Source organism: Lathyrus oleraceus, chromosome 3, assembly GCF_024323335.1.
Source record: "Lathyrus oleraceus cultivar Zhongwan6 chromosome 3, CAAS_Psat_ZW6_1.0, whole genome shotgun sequence".
In the NCBI taxonomy this organism is placed as follows: domain Eukaryota; kingdom Viridiplantae; phylum Streptophyta; class Magnoliopsida; order Fabales; family Fabaceae; genus Lathyrus; species Lathyrus oleraceus.
The window spans coordinates 169,783,019-169,802,172 of record NC_066581.1 but is presented as its reverse complement, the minus strand read 5'-3'; the positions used below and the strand labels follow the sequence as shown (position 1 = coordinate 169,802,172).

The window sequence follows — 19,154 nt, the reverse complement described above, 5'->3', positions numbered from 1 at the left end:
GTTCCAATTTTTAAAAAGAAATATTTGCACATACGTTAGTATAGTTATTACCATTAATTATTTAATTTATGAGTTATGAATTATGAATTTTGGTTTTAGTCCGTATATCAGGCTGTTGTTAATGGTTTAGTTCTGAAGAATAGATACTAAATATATACATTATATAAAACATGATAAATCTAATAAGTATAGTAATTATAACATAACATTAGCGGAATGAAATAATGGAAGGTTAATACCCAAAACGACGTCGTAAATAGAAGAAGTGTATTGATTGACCGAGTTAAACAAAACGAAACCGCATTATAAGGAAAGAGGTATATGCCGGAATATTTTCTTTACAAAATAGAATTTGTTTTGTATTTTCTATTTTCTGAGCCCTATAAAATCTACTTCTTCTCTTCTTGTCTCTCTCACACTGATCTATTCTTCATTCTTTACCATTTCTTCTTACAGCGATATTAGAGTAATATTGTCTTACACTTCAAGGTTAGTTCTTTTCTGTCTCTTTCTATCATTATTTTTTTCTTTGTATTAGCATTAGTATTATGATTGATCTATATCTCGTGTCGTATTTTGTGCATGCATCATGTCACATTCTGTACATGCATCACGTCACTATCATATAAAGATTTATTAATATATATCACTTGTCTTAGAGGCTTTGAATTTTTATATTTTTTGTGATATATTTGCATGCATCTTTTACGTATCTGTTGTGAGATTCAATTTTCAATGAGATGGTACAGCTGATGGTGTAATTATTGTTGATTGATTTCATCTGATATAAGATCTTTAATTTGATTATTTATGAAATTTGTATTCTTTCAAAACAAAGATGTTTCCGTTAATGGAATCTGATTCTTGGTTACACTTTTGTAGGAAAGGCAAGAAGAGAAAAACGTAAGGAGATTGGTGACTTTAGATTGAAAATTCATGGCAAAGGAGGTGCTAAATGCACTTGATGTGGCTAAAACACAATGGTACCATTTCACTGCAATCATCATAGCTGGTATGGGGTTTTTTACAGATGCATATGATCTCTTCTGCATTTCCCTTGTTACCAAGTTATTAGGCCGTATATACTACCATGTTGATGGTGCAGCAAAGCCGGGAACATTGCCTCCGAATGTATCAGCGGCGGTAAATGGGGTTGCTTTCATTGGAACACTTTCAGGACAGCTTTTCTTTGGTTGGCTTGGTGATAAGATGGGTAGGAAAAAAGTCTATGGCATGACACTCTTGATTATGGTTTTATGTTCAGTTGGTTCAGGCCTTTCTTTTGGACACACTCCCGAATCTGTCATGACAACTCTTTGCTTTTTCCGCTTTTGCCTTGGGTTTGGTATTGGTGGAGACTACCCGCTTTCGGCTACCATAATGTCTGAATATTCTAATAAGAAGACTCGTGGTGCCTTCATTGCTGCGGTCTTTGCCATGCAGGGGTTTGGAATTTTGGCGGGTGGTATATTTGCAATCATGATTGCTGCTATATTCAAGGCTTATTTTGATTCTCCATCATATGCTGTCGATCCAATTCGCTCAACCGTTCCACAAGCAGACTTCGTTTGGAGGATAATCGTAATGGTAGGAGCACTCCCAGCTGCACTGACTTACTATTGGCGGATGAAGATGCCAGAAACGGCCCGTTACACAGCTTTAGTTGCTAAGAACACGGCACAGGCAGCAGCAGATATGTCTAAGGTTCTACAGGTTGATATTCAAGCTGAACCAGAGATAGAAGAGAAGAAGAAATATGGCTTATTCTCACAGGAGTTTCTAAGTCGCCATGGACTACATCTTCTTGGTACAACAACCACTTGGTTCTTGCTTGATATAGCATTTTATAGTCAAAATCTATTTCAAAAGGATATCTTCAGTGCAGTTGGTTGGATACCTCCTGCACAAACCATGAATGCACTAGACGAAGTTTACAAAATTGCAAGAGCTCAAACACTTATTGCTCTTTGCAGTACAGTTCCAGGCTACTGGTGTACGGTGATTCTAATTGACAGGATAGGAAGATTTACAATTCAATTGATGGGATTTTTCTTTATGACAGTGTTCATGTTTGCCCTCGCCATTCCTTATGATTATTGGACACATAAGGAAAACCGAATAGGATTTGTAGTATTGTATTCCTTGACCTTCTTCTTTGCAAATTTCGGACCTAATGCTACCACATTTGTTGTGCCAGCAGAGATTTTTCCTGCTAGATTCCGATCTACTTGCCATGGAATATCATCCGCAGCGGGAAAGCTTGGTGCTATAGTTGGTGCATTCGGGTTCTTGTACTTGGCACAAAACAAGGACAAGAGTAAAGCAGATGCAGGGTATCCTGCGGGTATTGGTGTGCAAAATTCACTTATAGTGTTGGGTGTAGTCAATATTTTGGGATTTGGCTTTACTTTCTTGGTGCCCGAGGCAAATGGAAAATCATTAGAGGAGATGTCAGGTGAGAATGAAGAGGACGAAGTTGAAGTCAATGAAGAATTGGAGCCATCTCATTCTAATAACCAAAGAACAGAATCACTTGTCTAGATTGAATTTATTTATCTTGTCTTTATTGTAATAAAGCAGTTTCAATTTGTTTAGGAGTCACAAAGCATCCCCTTCTCTTCAGTATTTTTATAAATTTTGTCTAGGTCTTTTCAGGGAAACTAATGAGCCATCAGTTCTGCGAATATCAAATTCAGTGTTACAAATGGTGTTTAACAATTTGATTATGTAGTAATTATAGTTTCGGCCAATCACTCTGTTCAGTTTTGTTTTTTGTTTTTTTATTATTTTCAATTTTCTCTCTTTTTTTTTTTACTGAGCTAGTGTTATCAAAAGAGTTACATGGAATTGAGTCTACAACAGTGAGTCTACTTTGACAGTTTTTTATTTCCTTGTGAGTACTGACAACAAAAAACAAAATATTGAAGTTGGACAGACGTAAAATAATTGACCCTTATGCTACTAGTTGTGGTTTAGGTTTCAGTCTATTTACAGACTATGCTCTCAGCACTTTTTCAATAACTTGCGTCTTCAATTTGGGGTCAATACAGAATAAGATTCTCTAAGACAAAGTTTTTAAACCATCCTTTATGGCATCAACAGTCAAACTTTTATAAAAAGTTCCATTTGTGTTCAGTTAAAAATTCTATGCCAGTACACCCACTTCTAATTGTTCCTCGTATAATTTTTTTCGGGAATTGCCTTCAATCAGACAAACAAAATTACACCAATTAAACAAAATTCCATCATTCTTTTTCATTTACTAACATTTACTAGAAAGAGCATGAACAAGAAGCAATGAACTCTTGTCAGTTACAATCATAATATACTTGAATTGGACATTTTGCTCATTTTACAATCATGATGAACTACCGATGACAATTGTACTTTACTCATGACATGTTTTCTCTATTACAATCATGATAAATTAGTTTCAAAAGAATCAACTGATAAATGCAGGTTTTGAAATTATTACAGATACCAAAACATGACAAGTTATCAAATTAATAACAATGGATTTCAGTACCCAAGACATATGGATCCATAAATTCAAACTCATACAGTACAGTCAAGCAGACTGGCATTTACAACAGTAACTGCTTAAAGCTTAAACCCATCATCAGCCTCCATAATCCAAATTCATATTTTTGGAGGTACATTTTTGTGGCTAGATGGGTTTTGTAACTTATAAAGCAAGGACAGATAATTCATTAAAAGTAAACGATTTTGAGGAGAACATCATTAACTTTATTAAAGTCTCAATGTGCTCGGTCCCTCAGCACTTCAAGATCCATTTCTGTGGGATCAGTAGCCTGGATTTCATAATGGACACCATCTAGCTCGCGTCTAAACCTTTCTTTAGTTGTGGCATACAGCATCTTGGCGCGGATTCGAGAAGTTGAAGGAGACCTGAATAGCAAACAATCAATAACCAAGAATGATAATCTCAGTGGCAGAATCATAGAGAAAGTAAAATAACTTCCAACTCAAGTTTGTCCTTTACAAGAACAAGAGGAGGAAGACAACTCCAAGTAAGACAATCATTTACTAAGCAATAAAATTGGCATGCAAAGCCAGATATCATTATGAGAATTGACAATTTTTTATTAGGAAGTAGCAGCAGCAAAGATGCCACTCAAACAAGATATCGACAATTTTTAAGAAAGTAGTTTTTCTAAAGACAATCAGAGTGAAAATTGTGCCGGTCACAGTGCTTAATCAGTTCAACAAGAAAAAATTCTTATCCATATTTATTGTACAAGTTTTCATGAGAAGCAATGAAAGTATGAAAGCATGAATTACAATTTTGGTTAATGAATTAAACATGAACCAGGGCAAACACTACTATTTCCTTCCAGAGCCCATCATCGGATTTCAGGACAATAAATTACCTTACCCTACACTAATTAGAGTTTTAGAGGGAACAAGATCCGTAGAAAACTGGGGAGATAGAGAGGCAAAGAGTCCCCCGTTGAATGGACCATGGACAATTTCCATCCTCTTACTTGAGGAATACTATATCATCACACACAAATATTTGCCACTATAAACTGAATTTTACAGAAATGAAAGGAATTGAAACATTTGAAAACACCTAAATGTTATGAACATTAAAGTCTTAAGTTACAGCTGGACAAATTAAACACTACCCTGCCCCAAATAATCATAAAAATTACTCTAAATATGGTTGAACTGAAGCCTAAAGATGTTTGACACTGTTTTATTTGTCACACTATTTCATATTAGGATAAAAATTTCTAGCCAGTAATGCTCTGTCAGCTACTTAAATGCACTTGGGAGAAAATACTCATGAAAAGTATATGTCTGACAGCTGCAACTAGAATGGAAATGGGGTAACTTGAAGCGCATGGAGTTAAATATTACAATACTTTCATTCTACAACACTTAGTAAAATAAAAAACCAACATTACATCAAAACAATAAGACAATAAACTTAGGCCAAGACATTGAAATAAAACATATATCTGCATAATCAAAGAAAGTGCAAAAAAAACTCTTTTGACAGACTCAAATTAATCACATGGCATAGTTATTTAGCAACTGCAAAACATATGTATAGCGCACGAATCATAATATCATATGCCACTTGCACAAGAAAATGCATAATCATGTCTTGCCTTCCAGAGTCCAGACATCATGGTGGTTGGAACAAGTTAATTGCACACAATGTTAGTAAGCAGTATATTTTGAAATAGAGGAAGTGTATGTTGGTTTTCATTTTGGAATAGTCAAAAGCAATCCAGAAGTGTAAAATTGACTTTGTAATGATTTTAACATGTTTAGTTCTTCTAAACTAGAATTCATTATGTCTCCAGAATTGATTCTCCTTGAAGCTTTCTAGTCTAAATACGATTTTTAGACTAAAATTTACTGATCAACTCAATTTTCCATAAAGTCATCCAAACATGAATCACTTTGTCTTAAACCACTTTTAATCAAAATCAGTTTTACAAAATCAATTTTCTCAGCCACAGAACCAAACATATACGAAACTAATAAGGGTGGAAAAAACTAACCATGCAATGAAGAAGATTTTGCTCTTTTGACAATTCTCAGAAGTAACAAAATCATAATCAAACACAGCATATCTGCAATCATTCTCCGGCAAAGAAGCAGCAAAATCATCATAACTCTCAGCAGGACCACCGGTCTTCTCAACAACAACCTCTCTTTTCTTTTCATCGACCTTAAAGATAACATAACGATGAACCTTCTTCTGCTTCAATTCCATGAAGGTGCTTTTGCTGTTCTCATCAACACCCATGCCTGATGAAGCATTCGGCTGCAATCATAAACACATTCAAATCCAAAATATTTCTAAAAATAAATTAACCGTGATTAAAATCCCTAATCCAAAATTCCAAACATATTGTTACTAAAATCACGCTTCAAAGGTGAAAAACCCTAAACGATCAATTGGTGAAGCCTAGAATAAAGAAAATTCATGATGATTAGAGAGTGATGATTTTACCCGGCTGAGACCTCTGAAAGACATGGAAAATCTGGAGTTGAAGAAGCGAAGGAGTGAAATAAATTTGAGTGTAATTTTAGGGAAGAGTTTGGAGTGGGTTTTATAAATAAAATAGTTAAGAAAAAATAAAATGATATAAGAGTGGGGCGGTGCGTTGAGACAACGCTAACGAGAACAGAATTGAGGGAGTGTGAAATAATGCATCACAAATTAAGATTCTTCACCGCCAATGGACCCCACTTTTGTTCACTGCTTGCGTTAGCAGTTCAAATCCACGTTCGATTCGCTGCATAGATAATTACATTTCTTATAAGTGTCATGTTAATTTATATATAATAAAAATAAAAATAAAAATTTAATGTTTAGCAATGACTTACTCATGTATACTAACAGCTGCTTATTACGACCGAGTTCCTCAACTTTACTATTCAAATCAATCACATATGAATATACTTATATTAAAATAATATTACTTTTTTTTTTACAAGTGAGAATAGGAAAAGAAAAAAAATATTAAATTAATATTATTTATTTTTTTATATTTAAATTATCTAAAAATTATCAACCTCATGTGTTGCTAGATAGTCGGCACAAATATTTTTTTTCAAGAGTATGGATTATTTGAATTCGCAATTTTCTATATAGAAACTCTTTAATGTCGTGAAGAATCGCGACATAGTGATGTCAAATATTAACAAACTTTGAGATAAGTTTGATAATAGAGTTTGAGTCAGAAGAACACAATAGGTCTTTGTTGTTAAGTTCTCAAGTCATACGTAAACCCTGATGTAGCACCATCAACTCAACATGAAGGATGTTGGAATAACAATTACTACCCGCAAAACCGTGAACTTAAGCATCATCAGTATTTTAAATCAATCCAACAAAACCCAAGATGTTGATATTACTGAGGTTATTGTCATAACATTCAGAGTCATATTACTATTTTGTGTGTTGTACATCCCGGAATTCCTGAAGTCGAGTTATAAATCACTGAGACCAAGTATGGAGAGACAGTATGGAGCGTACTTGCAGAGAAAGACAACTGTCGAGTTGCCACGGATAAAGCAAGTCGGAGCCCGAGCTTTAGGGTTATCAGAGACGTGTTGATAGACGACATGTAAGAATCAACGTGACAATTATGGGGTAGCTCCAAGGTTTCACGAGGGTTCCAGAAAGTTATCGAGAAGACCTTACATGATAGTAATGAGAACGACGGGCGTTATGGTTATCACATAACAAAGAATTTGAGAGACACTTCTTAAATGATCTTGGAGATTGAAGATGGGTATAAAAAGCTTACCATATAGGGAAGAAAGACAAGAAACAAGTATCGCCTAAATTACAGTACATTTGTGATCTCACCCGATTCGCCTTAAGGAGATTATCCCAAAAGTGTTTATCATAAACATTTAGCTCCCATTGTGGGATCTCGGTAAAACTTTCTCATGCCGCACAAAATATCATATACACCATAATAACATGAGGTTTGGATCATCTCCTGATATGAGTGAACCTCGCACTCCACTAGACATAGCACAACTTTTGACAATTATGGAGAATTTATGCTAGCAATATGAGTCTTTGCTAGAAAGTGTTCACACACTTCAGAAAACGCAGAGCACTAGGGAAGAGGAAGTAGAAGATGAGCTTTTTTATCCTTCACCTCTTTCAGAAGTAATCTAGGGAGATCAAGTTCCAGAAAATTTCAAACTACCGTCTTTGTTATCCTTTGATGGCAAAAGTGACACGCATGAGCATATAATCTCAATTAATAATCAAATAGTAATGGTCGGGGCTTCGACTCTTTGAAATGCAAGCTTATTGCGGGAACATTCAAGGATGTGACAATATGCTGGCACATGAGCCTTCCCATATTATCAATCATTGGTTACCAAGATCTAACTAGGAAGATGGTGCATCATTTTTCCGCCAGCAAACATAGAAATGTGACCACTACCAGCTTGTTCAATGTGTGTCAGGGCTCTCTAAATCTCTCCGCGAAAATATATGGCGCGATTCTGAAGGAAAATTGTGATTCAAAACGCAACGGAAATTAAAAATTCTCCTTTAGTGATCCTTACGAATGGGCATGATCAGTGATAGAATTGATACCTCTTGTGGCGATTGAAACCTTTAATGTAGATCTAAGGAGTGATCATGAATGTTGAATGGTGACAACGCCTCTACTCAGTCCACATGAACAGATTCCTTCAGTCTCAGTGCTAGCTGCTACGAATGAAGGCTTTGAGTGTGTGAGAGAGATAGAGAGACGAAATTTCATCTAGTGAAATGCTTCTGCGCAAGGGTTCTATTTATAAAACCACTTGTGTGGGATGCAAGAAAAAAAGCCCACTTAAGTGTGTGTGGCCCATATCTTATGGTATACCAAAATTCACTTAAGCGCGTGGTACCTTACCATATTTCGTATTCTACTTAAGTGCATCGTACCTTACGATGTTCTACAATTCACTTAAGTGCATCGTATCTTACGGTATTCCTTATTTACTCTATCTCTCATCAATCCGTCCTTTTGTGTGTAACCCTGTAGGTTTTGGCAACATTGGCAATTATATTAAATCACTTATTTAACATAATAAATAGTGAACGGTATCTAGTAACACATCACTGCTACCCAAGACACGAAAATATTTGTGATCTCATAAATCCCTTTTTGTGATAATACTTGTATGTACAATTATCCTTTTGCGCTTATGTCTATATTGAACACAAGGAATAGACTGTGTCATCCTTGTCTAGTTCAATATTGGGCCCTTAGACATTTATCCTGTTACGCAAGATGGGCAAATTCTACCTAGGTCACTCATGTCCCTCAGCATGTTTCATGGAGTACCCATCAACTGTCTTTATGGTCATCTAGTTACGGACAATGTTTGATCAACAACAAAGCACTTGACTCTACATCTAGGGTCCATAGTGGTTTTAGGTCGAAGGGTGGTATACACCACTATCTGTTGGTGTAAGCCCTAGAGGCCAATACTTTTGGTACTTGTATCGAATAATAAAAAGGAATTTTCTTTATTATGGTTGATTAATAAAGTCCCTAGAATAGATAGTCCGTTTAATGTATTAAGTGTGACTTAATCATGAAAACACATTAAACATAAGGGCACTATTCTTAAAGTATCTGTAGTCGAGCTTTAGTGTGAAGTGGGATAACATTAAAGCATTAAGACTATTATGTTTGTAGACTGATGATCACATCTCATGGATCATGGATAAAGAGTTATCAAGTCTTAAACATAGGTATGAATATTAGGAGTAATATTTATACCGGATTGACCCGCTATGAGAATACTATATAGAATGTTATGCAAAGTGTCATAAGTTATTCTCATGGTGATAATGGTGTATACCACTCTTCGACCTGAAACCACTATGGATCCTAGATGTAGAGTCGAGTGCTTTATTGTTGATCCAACGTTGTCCGTAACTGGATAACCATAAAGACAGTTGATGGGTACTCCACGAAGCATGCTGAGGGACATGAGTGACCTAGATGGAATTTGCCCATCCTGCATAACAGGATAAATGTCTATGGGCCCAATATTGAACTGGACAAGGATGACGCGGTCTATGCCTTGTGTTCAATATAGACATAAGGGCAAAAGGGTAATTATACACATAATTATTATCACAGATGGTTTTGTCAGATCACATGACATTTTCGTGTCTTGGGTAGCAGTGATGTGTTGCTAGATACCGCTCATTGTTTATTATGTTAAATGCGTGATTTAATATAATTGTCAACGTCACGAAAACCTACAGGGTCACACACAAAGGACGGATTGATGAGAGATAGAGTAACTAAGGAATATCGTAAGGTACGGTGCCCTTAAGTGAATTATAGAACATCGTAAGGTACGGTGTACTTGAGTAGAATACGAAATATGGTAAAGTACCATGGGCTTAAGTGATTTTGGGCATATTATAAGATATGGGCCAAAATACACTTAAGTGGGCTTTTTAGCTTGAAGCCCACACAAGTGGTTCTATAAATAGAACCCTTGTGCAGAAGCATTAATTGCGGTTGCATTATTTTCGTTTTCTCTCACTCTCTCTCTCTCTCACTCAAAGCCTTCATTCGTACCAGCTAGCACTGAGATTGAAGGAACCCGTTCGTGTGGACTGAGTAGAGACGTTGTCATCGTTCAACGTTCGTGATTGCTTCGTGGATCTGCATCAAAGGTTTTGATCGTCACAAGAGATCTGCACCAAAGGTTTCGATCATCACAAGAGGTAAATATTCTATCACTGATCATGACCATTCGTAAGGATCTCTAAAGGAGAAATTTTAATTTCCGCTGCGTTTTGGACCGCAATTCTCCTTCAGTGGTATCAGAGCCACTTACGAAACCATGACTCGGATAGCTGTTTATTTTCTGTATTAATATGATTAAAAGACAGAATGAATCAATTAATTAAACGGGTAATTAAATTTGGCATCATGAGTGTACGAGTTGGATGATTGATGTTGACTATGCTTCGGTACCGACATTAGTATGGTGAAGCAGCGATACATCGATCGTCCATAGGTTACGCAATTGAGACCGATCAGCTCATATATGATATAAGTAATCCTAATGCAAAGTACGGTATATGTGATATACCGTTTCTGTTTCGTTCATTCAAACACTAAGTGGTTATTTTCCTTTGAGCGATCAATGGTCATTTGCTTCGGAATCCGACATTAGTATGGTGAAGCAATGGCCTGTTGATCAATCATACTGAATCAATAATCGAGGTGTGTTTGACGGTCTGAAATTGGTAACAGTCGTAGCAAGACGCGTGACATTCGTAGCAGACCCATGACGGTCGTAACAAGGACGTGACGGTCGTCACGTGCTTTGTGACGGTCGTCACACAGATCCAAAATTGTAGGCGTTTCTGTTTTGGCCCCGTGACGGTCGTAACATATGCCTGTGACGGTCGTAACATGCTTGTGACCTGTGACGGTCGTCACACTCACAGGGTCAGAATTCTTGGGGTTTCTGTTTTGTGACTACGCAAGGGTTGTGTTCATGCAAAACAATGTCCATTTCAAATGAATTGTTCATTAAAATTTTGGACAGGGACGCTGCCCCTCCAACCCCGCAAGGGCGCTGCCCCTTGACCCCGTCCGCTGATCGGTCAGCGGAACCACCGTCCGCTGACCGGGCAGCGGAAACCCCGGCTAACTCTGCGTAGTGTGATCATTCGCCGAAATTTAATTTGGTTTTAATTAATTAAAGGAATTAAAATTAATAATAATAATGTGTTTGTTATTATTGCCTTGTGGTGATCAGTTATGGCCTTAGTCTTCCTTCATTTTGTTTTGGGTTTTTAAATACGACCTGCGTGTCGTGCCTCTCCTTTTGATCTCTTAATGTAACTTCTTTTCTCATCTCAAACCCTCGTATGTAAAACGAGTTTCTTCTGTAATGTAATGAAGAAAGAAAAGAAGACAATGTTATGAAGAAAGAGAGGAATTCAATATCAAAGGAGGACAACCTTGAAGATCTTGCTTGGAGAAGCTTAGAGAAGAATTCAATATCAAAGGAGGATAACCTTGAAGATCTTGCTTGGAGAAGCTTAGATCGTTATTAGGTTAACTTAGGTTCTCTCATTGGCTTGGGAGAACAATTGCGCTAGGGGCCATAACTGTTTCATTGTGTATATATGTTGATGCATGTGTATGTATGTTGATGCATGAGAATATGTGTTGATGCATGTGAGAGACGATTTGTATGATAAATAAGCCGGTGAGATCATAAAATTGCAATTCCCTCAAATTAAATATTAAGTTTATGCTTTCCAAGTTTTAACACTCATCAAGACTAGTAATGGATAATGTAGGTTTCGCCTACGCGAGGTGCATGATCTATATATTAGTAAGATACGATGGGATAATTGTAATATCCAACTGTTAAAACAATGGGTCAAACTTAACTAAACAAATTATGAGAATATTATATGTTTGCTTTCCAAGTTTTAGCACTCATCAAGACTGGTATCGAATAATGTAGGTTTCGCCTACGCGAGGTGCATGTTTTGTATTAGTCAAGGTGCGATGGGATAATTGTAATATCCAACTGCTAAAACGATGAGTCAAACTTAATTATAATTTTCTTATATATGTTTAGAAGCAAGAGTTGGGAATAATCCATATGATGGATTGGAATAAGGAGTTATTCACCCAATTGAAATTTTTTAGAGTTGTATGAGATACAACTGGAAGGAGTTCCTACCTAAATAACCTAGTTTTGTGTAATCCGCCTACGCGGACTTAGAACGAAGTGAAATATGGATCTCGACCCACTAGAAAATCTTCCAACGGGATTTTCCGAATCAAATGATGAGGGTCATTTGTTTTGAGTAAAATAGTGGGAGCATATTTGATTAAAGGCCTAATTGAATATGTCAATGATACTTATATTTTCTTAATCCTTATGTAGATAACCATGACAGCAAACACCTCTAACAACATCTTGCGATCAATCCTTGACAAGGAAAAATTGTCTGGGACAAATTTTCTGGATTGGCACCGAAACCTGAGGATTGTCCTCAAACATGATAAAAAGTTGTATGTCTTGGAGACACCTGTTCCTGAAGAGGAACCTCCTAGTTCTGCACCTAAGGCAGAAAGAGATGCTTATAAGAAGCATGTCGATGATGCCAATGAAACTGCTTGTCTCATGCTGGCTACCATGAACTCATAATTGCAAAAGCAACACGAGAGCATGTCAGCGTTCGATATGATCGAACACCTGAAGATGCTCTATCAAGAGCAAGTAAGGCATGAGAGGTTTGAAGTTTCAAAAGCCCTTTTTCAAAGCAAGTTAGCTGAGGGAGCCCCTGTAGGTCCCCATGTACTCAAGATGATTGGGTATGTGGAAAACCTTGATAGATTGGGTTTTCCCCTCGAAAAGGAACTTGCGACTGATTTGATCTTGCAATCGTTGCCAGATAGTTTCAATCAATTCGTCCTAAATTTCAATATGATTGATATGGACAAATCTCTTCCTGAACTGCTCGCCATGTTAAGAACTGCCGAGCAGAATCTGAAGTCAAAAGGGAAGTCCATTCTGATGATCGGAAATGGAAAGAGACAGAACAAAAGGCCCACCAAGCAGGGTGATAAAGGGAAAGGCAAGGAAGTTGCCAAACCCAGACCCACTGTTGCTGCTTTAAAGCCTAGTGGAGGCATAGCAAAAGAAGGCACCTGCTTCCATTGCGATAAGACCGGACACTGGAAGAGGAACTGCCCAAAGTACCTGGAAGATAAGAAGAATGGAGTAGAGACTTCAACTTCAGGTATTTTTGTTATTAACTTATCTACTTCTGCATCATGGGTATTAGATACTGGATGCGGTTCTCACATTTGTACAAATGTGCAGGGGCTGAAAGGGAGTAGAGATTTGGCAAAAGGTGTAGTTGACCTACGAGTTGGCAATGGAGCAAAGGTTGCTACTTTAGCCGTAGGATCTTATGTATTGACTTTACCTAGTGGTTTTATAATTCAGTTAGAGAACTGTTATTATGTACCTGCAATTAGCAGGAATATTAATTCCATTTCTTGTTTGGACAAGTTTCGTTTTTCATTTATAATAAAGAACAATTGTTGCTCAATTTATTTGAATGATATATTTTATGCTACTGCACAAATGAGCAATGGACTATATGTCCTTGATCTCGAAATGCCTATTAATAACATTAATACTAAAAGGGTGAAACCTAACGAGTTAAAACCAACTAGGTAAGAATATTAAAACTCTTCGATCAGATCGAGGTGGTGAGTATTTAAGCCTAGAGTTTAACGACCATCTGAAAGAGTGTGGGATCCTATCCCAACTTACTCCTCCTGGAACACCCCAATGGAATGGTGTATCTGAGAGAAGAAATCGAACCCTGTTAGACATGGTCCGATCCATGATGAGTCACGCCGATCTTCCAAACTCCTTTTGGGGACATTGACAACAGCTTACACACTTTAACCGTGTTCCATCCAAAAAGGTTGAGAAGACACCATATGAGATATTGAGTGGTAAGAAACCACATATGTCTTACATAAAGATTTGGGGTTGCAAGGTTTATGTGAAACGACAAATTTCAACTAAGCTTGAGCACAAATCTGACAAATGCTTATTTGTGGGGTATCCTAAAGAAACAAGAGGGTATTACTTCTACAATCCTTCTGAGGGCAAAGTGTTTGTCGCTCAAACTAGAGTTTTCCTAGAAAAGGATTTTATTTCCAAAGGAACCAGTGGGAGGAAAGTAGAGCTTGAAGAAATTCAAGAATCACAAAGCATCGACACACCTATGGAGGAATTGGAGCAGGAAACACAAGTAGTTGTGTAAGAGCAACCTGCTCAAGTAGAACAAGACCAGCGTAGGTCAGGCAGGATACGTCACCTACCTGAGATATATGGATATCTGATCAAGGTGATGTATTACTCATGGAATCTTCGTTTTGATGAAACAGTAAAACAATATGGATTCATCAAGAACGAAGATGAGCCTTGTGTCTACAAGAAGGTTAGTGGGAGCATGATCGTATTCCTGGTATTATATGTAGATGACATATTACTCATTGGAAACGATATCCCTACCCTGCAACAAGTAAAGTCTTGGGTGGGGAAATACTTTTCTATGAAGGACCTAGGTGAAGCAGCCTATATATATTAGGAATCAGAATCTATAGAGATAGATCATAAAATGCTTGGCCTAAGTCAGAGTACATAGACAAGGTGCTGAAACGCTTTAATATGAATGATTCCAATGGTTATGTGTTTTGCTGAAATGGTGGCGCTGTGAGCTTGAAAAGTTCAAAGCAAGATACAGTTGCTGATTCTTCAACCGAGGCCGAGTGTATTGCTGCCTCAAATGCAGAAAAGGGAGTTGTTTGGATCAAAAGTTCATTAGTGAACTTAGCATAGTCCCTAGCATTGTGGATCCCATTGGTCTCTATTATGATAACAATGATGCTATCGCACAAGCTAAGGAGCCTAGATCTCACCAACGATCCAAACACATACTTAGGCGTTATCATCTCATTCGAGAGATAATAGATAGAGGAGATGTGAAAATATGTAAAGTACCTACACTTGACAATATAGTTAACCCACTGACAAAGCCTCTTGCGCAGCAGAAGCATGATGGCCATACTAGATCAATGGACATACGGGGTATGCCTGATTGGCTCTAGTGCTAGTGGGAGATTGTTAGTGTAAGCCCTAGAGGCCAATACTTTTGGTACTTGTATCGAATAATAAAAAGGCATTTTCTTTATTATGGTTGATTAATAAAGTCCCTAGAATAGATAGTCCGTTTAATGTATTAAGTGTGACTTAATCATGAGAACACATTAAACATAAGGGCAATATTCTTAAAGTATCCGTAGTCGAGCTTTAGTGTGAAGTTGGATAACATTAAAGCATTAAGACTATTATGTTTGTAGACTGATGATCACATCTCATGGATCATGGATAAAGAGTTATCAAGTCTTAAACATAGGTATGAATATTAGGAGTAATATTTATACCGGATTGACCCGCTATGAGAATACTATATAGAATGTTATGCAAAGTGTCATAAGTTATTCTCATGGTGATAATGGTGTATACCACTCTTCGACCTGAAACCACTATGAATCCTAGATGTAGAGTCGAGTGCTTTATTGTTGATCCAACGTTGTCCGTAACTGGATAACCATAAAGACAGTTGATGGGTACTCCACGAAGCATGCTGAGGGACATGAGTGACCTAGATGGAATTTGCTCATCCTGCATAACAGGATAAATGTCTATGGGCCCAATATTGAACTGGACAAGGATGACACGGTCTATGCCTTGTGTTCAATATAGACATAAGGGCAAAAGGGTAATTATACACATAATTATTATCACAGATGGTTTTGTCAGATCACATGACATTTTCGTGTCTTGGGTAGCAGTGATGTGTTGCTAGATACCGCTCACTGTTTATTATGTTAAATGCGTGATTTAATATAATTGCCAACGTCACGAAAACCTACAGGGTCACACACAAAGGACGGATTGATGAGAGATAGAGTAACTAAGGAATACCGTAAGGTACGGTGCCCTTAAGTGAATTATAGAACATCGTAAGGTACGGTGTACTTGAGTAGAATACGAAATATGGTAAAGTACCATGGACTTAAGTGATTTTGGGCATATTATAAGATATGGGCCAAAATACACTTAAGTGGGCTTTTTAGCTTGAAGCCCACACAAGTGGTTCTATAAATAGAACCCTTGTGCAGAAGCATTAATTGCGGTTGCATTATTTTCGTTTTCTCTCACTCTCTCTCTCTCACTCAAAGCCTTCATTCGTACCAGCTAGCACTGAGATTGAAGGAACCCGTTCGTGCGGACTGAGTAGAGACGTTGTCATCGTTCAACGTTCGTGATCGCTTCGTGGATCTGCATCAAAGGTTTTGATCGTCACAAGAGATCTGCACCAAAGGTTTCGATCATCACAAGAGGTAAATATTCTATCACTGATCATGACCATTCATAAGGATCTCTAAAGGAGAAATTTTAATTTCCACTGCGTTTTGGACCGCAATTCTCCTTCATTATCACCATGAGAATAACTTATGACACTTTGCATAACATTCTATATAGTATTCTCATAGCGGGTCAATCTATTATAAATATTACTCCTAATATTCATACATATGTTTAAGACTTGATAACTCCTTATCCATGATCCATGAGATGTGATCATCAGTCTATATACATAATAGTCTTAATGCTTTAATGTTATCCCACTTCACAATAAAACTCGACTACGAATACTTTAAGAATAATGTCCTTATGTTTAATAGGATCTCATGATTAAGTCATAATTGATACATTAAATAGAATAGATATTCTAGGGACTTTATAAAGAAAAAAAGCCTTTTATTATTAACAAATAATTCGATACAAATACCAAAAGTATTGGCCTTTAGGGCTTACACCGACAATCTCCCACTAGCACTAGAGCCAATCAGGCATGCCCCTAATACCCATAGATCTAGTATGGCCATCATGCTTCTACTGCGCAAGAGGCTTTGTCAATGGGTCAGCAATATTGTCAAGTGTAGGTACTCTGCATATTTTCACATCTCCTCTATCTATCATCTCTCTAATGAGGTGATAACGTCTAAGTATATGTTTGGATCGTTGGTGAAATCTAGGCTCCTTAGCTTGTGCGATAGCACCATTGTTATTACAATAAAGATCAATGGGATCCACAATGCTAGGAACTATGCCAAGTTCACTAATGAACTTTTTGAACTAAACAGCTCCTTTGCTGCACTTGAGGCAGCAATATACTCAGCCTCGGTTGTAGAATCAACAAATGTATCTTGCTTTGAACTTTTCCAGCTCACAGCGCCACCGTTTAAGTAGAACACGTAACCAGATTGCGATCTAAAGTCATCCTTATTTATATGGAAGCTAGCATCGGTGTATCTAATTACAGCAAGCTCTTTCTGACCTTCGTATATCAAGAATGAGTCCTTATTCCTTCTCAAATACTTAAGGATATTCTTGACAACTACCCAATGAGCATCACCGGGATCAGACTGGTACCTACTTGTTGCACTTAAAGCATACGAGACATCTGGTCGAGTACATAACCTGGCATACATGATATATCCTATTGCATATGCATATGGAATCTTATTCATGTCATCCCTTTCTTCCTTAGTTGAAGGGGATTGTGTTTTTGATAGACACAAGCCATGTTGATGAGTATGAATCCTTTCTTGGAATCATGCATATTAAAGCGTCTCAGCTCTTTGTCTATGTATGTACTATGACTTAGGTCAAGCAGTTTTTGTGATCTATCTCTATAGATCTTGATTCCTAATATATATAGGTTGTTTCACCTAGGTCCTTCATAGAAAAGCATTTCCCCAACCAAGTCTTTACTTGTTGCAGGGTAGGGACATCGTTTCCAATGAGTAATGTGTCATCTACATATAATACCAGGAAGACGATCATGCTCCCACTAACCTTCTTGTAGACACAAGGCTCGTCTTCATTATTGATGAATCCATATTATTTTACTGTTTCATTAAACGAAGGTTCTAGCTTCTGGAAGCTCGCTTCAATCCACATATTGATCTCTGTAACTTGCATATCTTTTGGGCTTTTTCTGGTATGTCGAATCCTTCAGGTTGTGTCATGTACGCGTCCTCAAGAAGATTCCCATCAAGGAAAGCAGTTTTGACATCCATCTTCCATATTTCATAATCATGATGTGTAGCGATAGCAAGTAAAATACAAACAGATTTAAGCATTGCAACTAGAGAAAACGTTTCATCATAGTCAACCCCATGAATTTGTTTATATCCTTTTGCAACCATTCTTGCCTTATAGGTATGTAACTTACCATTCATGTCAGTCTTCTTTTTGAATATCCACTTGCATCCTATAGGGTTAACTCCTACAAGAGGCTCTACCAAGGTCCAATAGTTTGTGTACATGGAATCCATTTCATATTTCATGGCTTCTAGCCAATTCTCAGACTCAGAACCAGTTATGGCCTCTTGGTAGGTCATAGGCTCATCTTGATCCACGAGTAATACATCACCTTGATCAGTTATGAGATATCCATATCTCTCAGGTAGGTGATGTATCCTGCTTGACCTACGTTGGCCTTGTTCTACTTGAGCAGGTTACTCTTCCATAACTACTTGTGTTTCCTGCTCTAATTACTCCATAGGTGTATCAATGCTTTATGATTATTGAATTTCTTCAAGCTCTACTTTCCTCCATGATTCCTTTGGAAATAAAATCTGTTTCTAGGAAAACTCCAGTTCGAGCAACAAACACTTTGCCCTCAGAAGGATTGTAGAAGTAATACCCTCTTATTTCTTTAGGATACCCTACAAATAAGCATTTGTCATATTTTGGCTCAAGCTTAGTTGAAATTTGCCGTTTCACATAAACTTCACAACCCCAAATCTTCATGTAAGACATATGTGGTTTCTTACCACTCCATATCTCATATGGTGTCTTATCAACCTTTTTGGATGGAACACGGTTAAGTGTGTAAGCTGTTGTCAATAGTGCATGTCCCTAAAAGGAGTTTGGAAGATTGGTGTGACTCATCATGGATCAGACCATGTCTAACAAGGTTCAATTTC

The 19,154-nt window shown here is 37.2% G+C and overlaps 2 protein-coding genes across 2 annotated transcripts; one reads left to right on the top strand and one right to left on the bottom strand.

Annotated features, from left to right (window-relative positions):
- Positions 1-397: 397 nt before the first annotated feature.
- On the top strand, positions 398-2,744 carry LOC127126056 (inorganic phosphate transporter 1-4). Its single transcript, XM_051054907.1, has 2 exons — positions 398-489; positions 883-2,744. The coding sequence occupies exon 2, from the start codon at positions 937-939 to the stop codon at positions 2,539-2,541; it is 1,605 nt and encodes a 534-aa protein (XP_050910864.1). The 5' UTR covers positions 398-489; positions 883-936; the 3' UTR covers positions 2,542-2,744.
- A 734-nt stretch (positions 2,745-3,478) lies between these two features.
- On the bottom strand, positions 3,479-6,179 carry LOC127126055 (actin-depolymerizing factor). Its single transcript, XM_051054906.1, has 3 exons — positions 5,993-6,179; positions 5,538-5,803; positions 3,479-3,909 (listed from the first exon to the last, which is right to left on the bottom strand). Exons 1-3 carry the CDS (start codon positions 6,014-6,016, stop codon positions 3,759-3,761), a joined length of 441 nt encoding a protein of 146 aa, XP_050910863.1. The 5' UTR covers positions 6,017-6,179; the 3' UTR covers positions 3,479-3,758.
- Between the last annotated feature and the right edge of the window lie 12,975 nt (positions 6,180-19,154).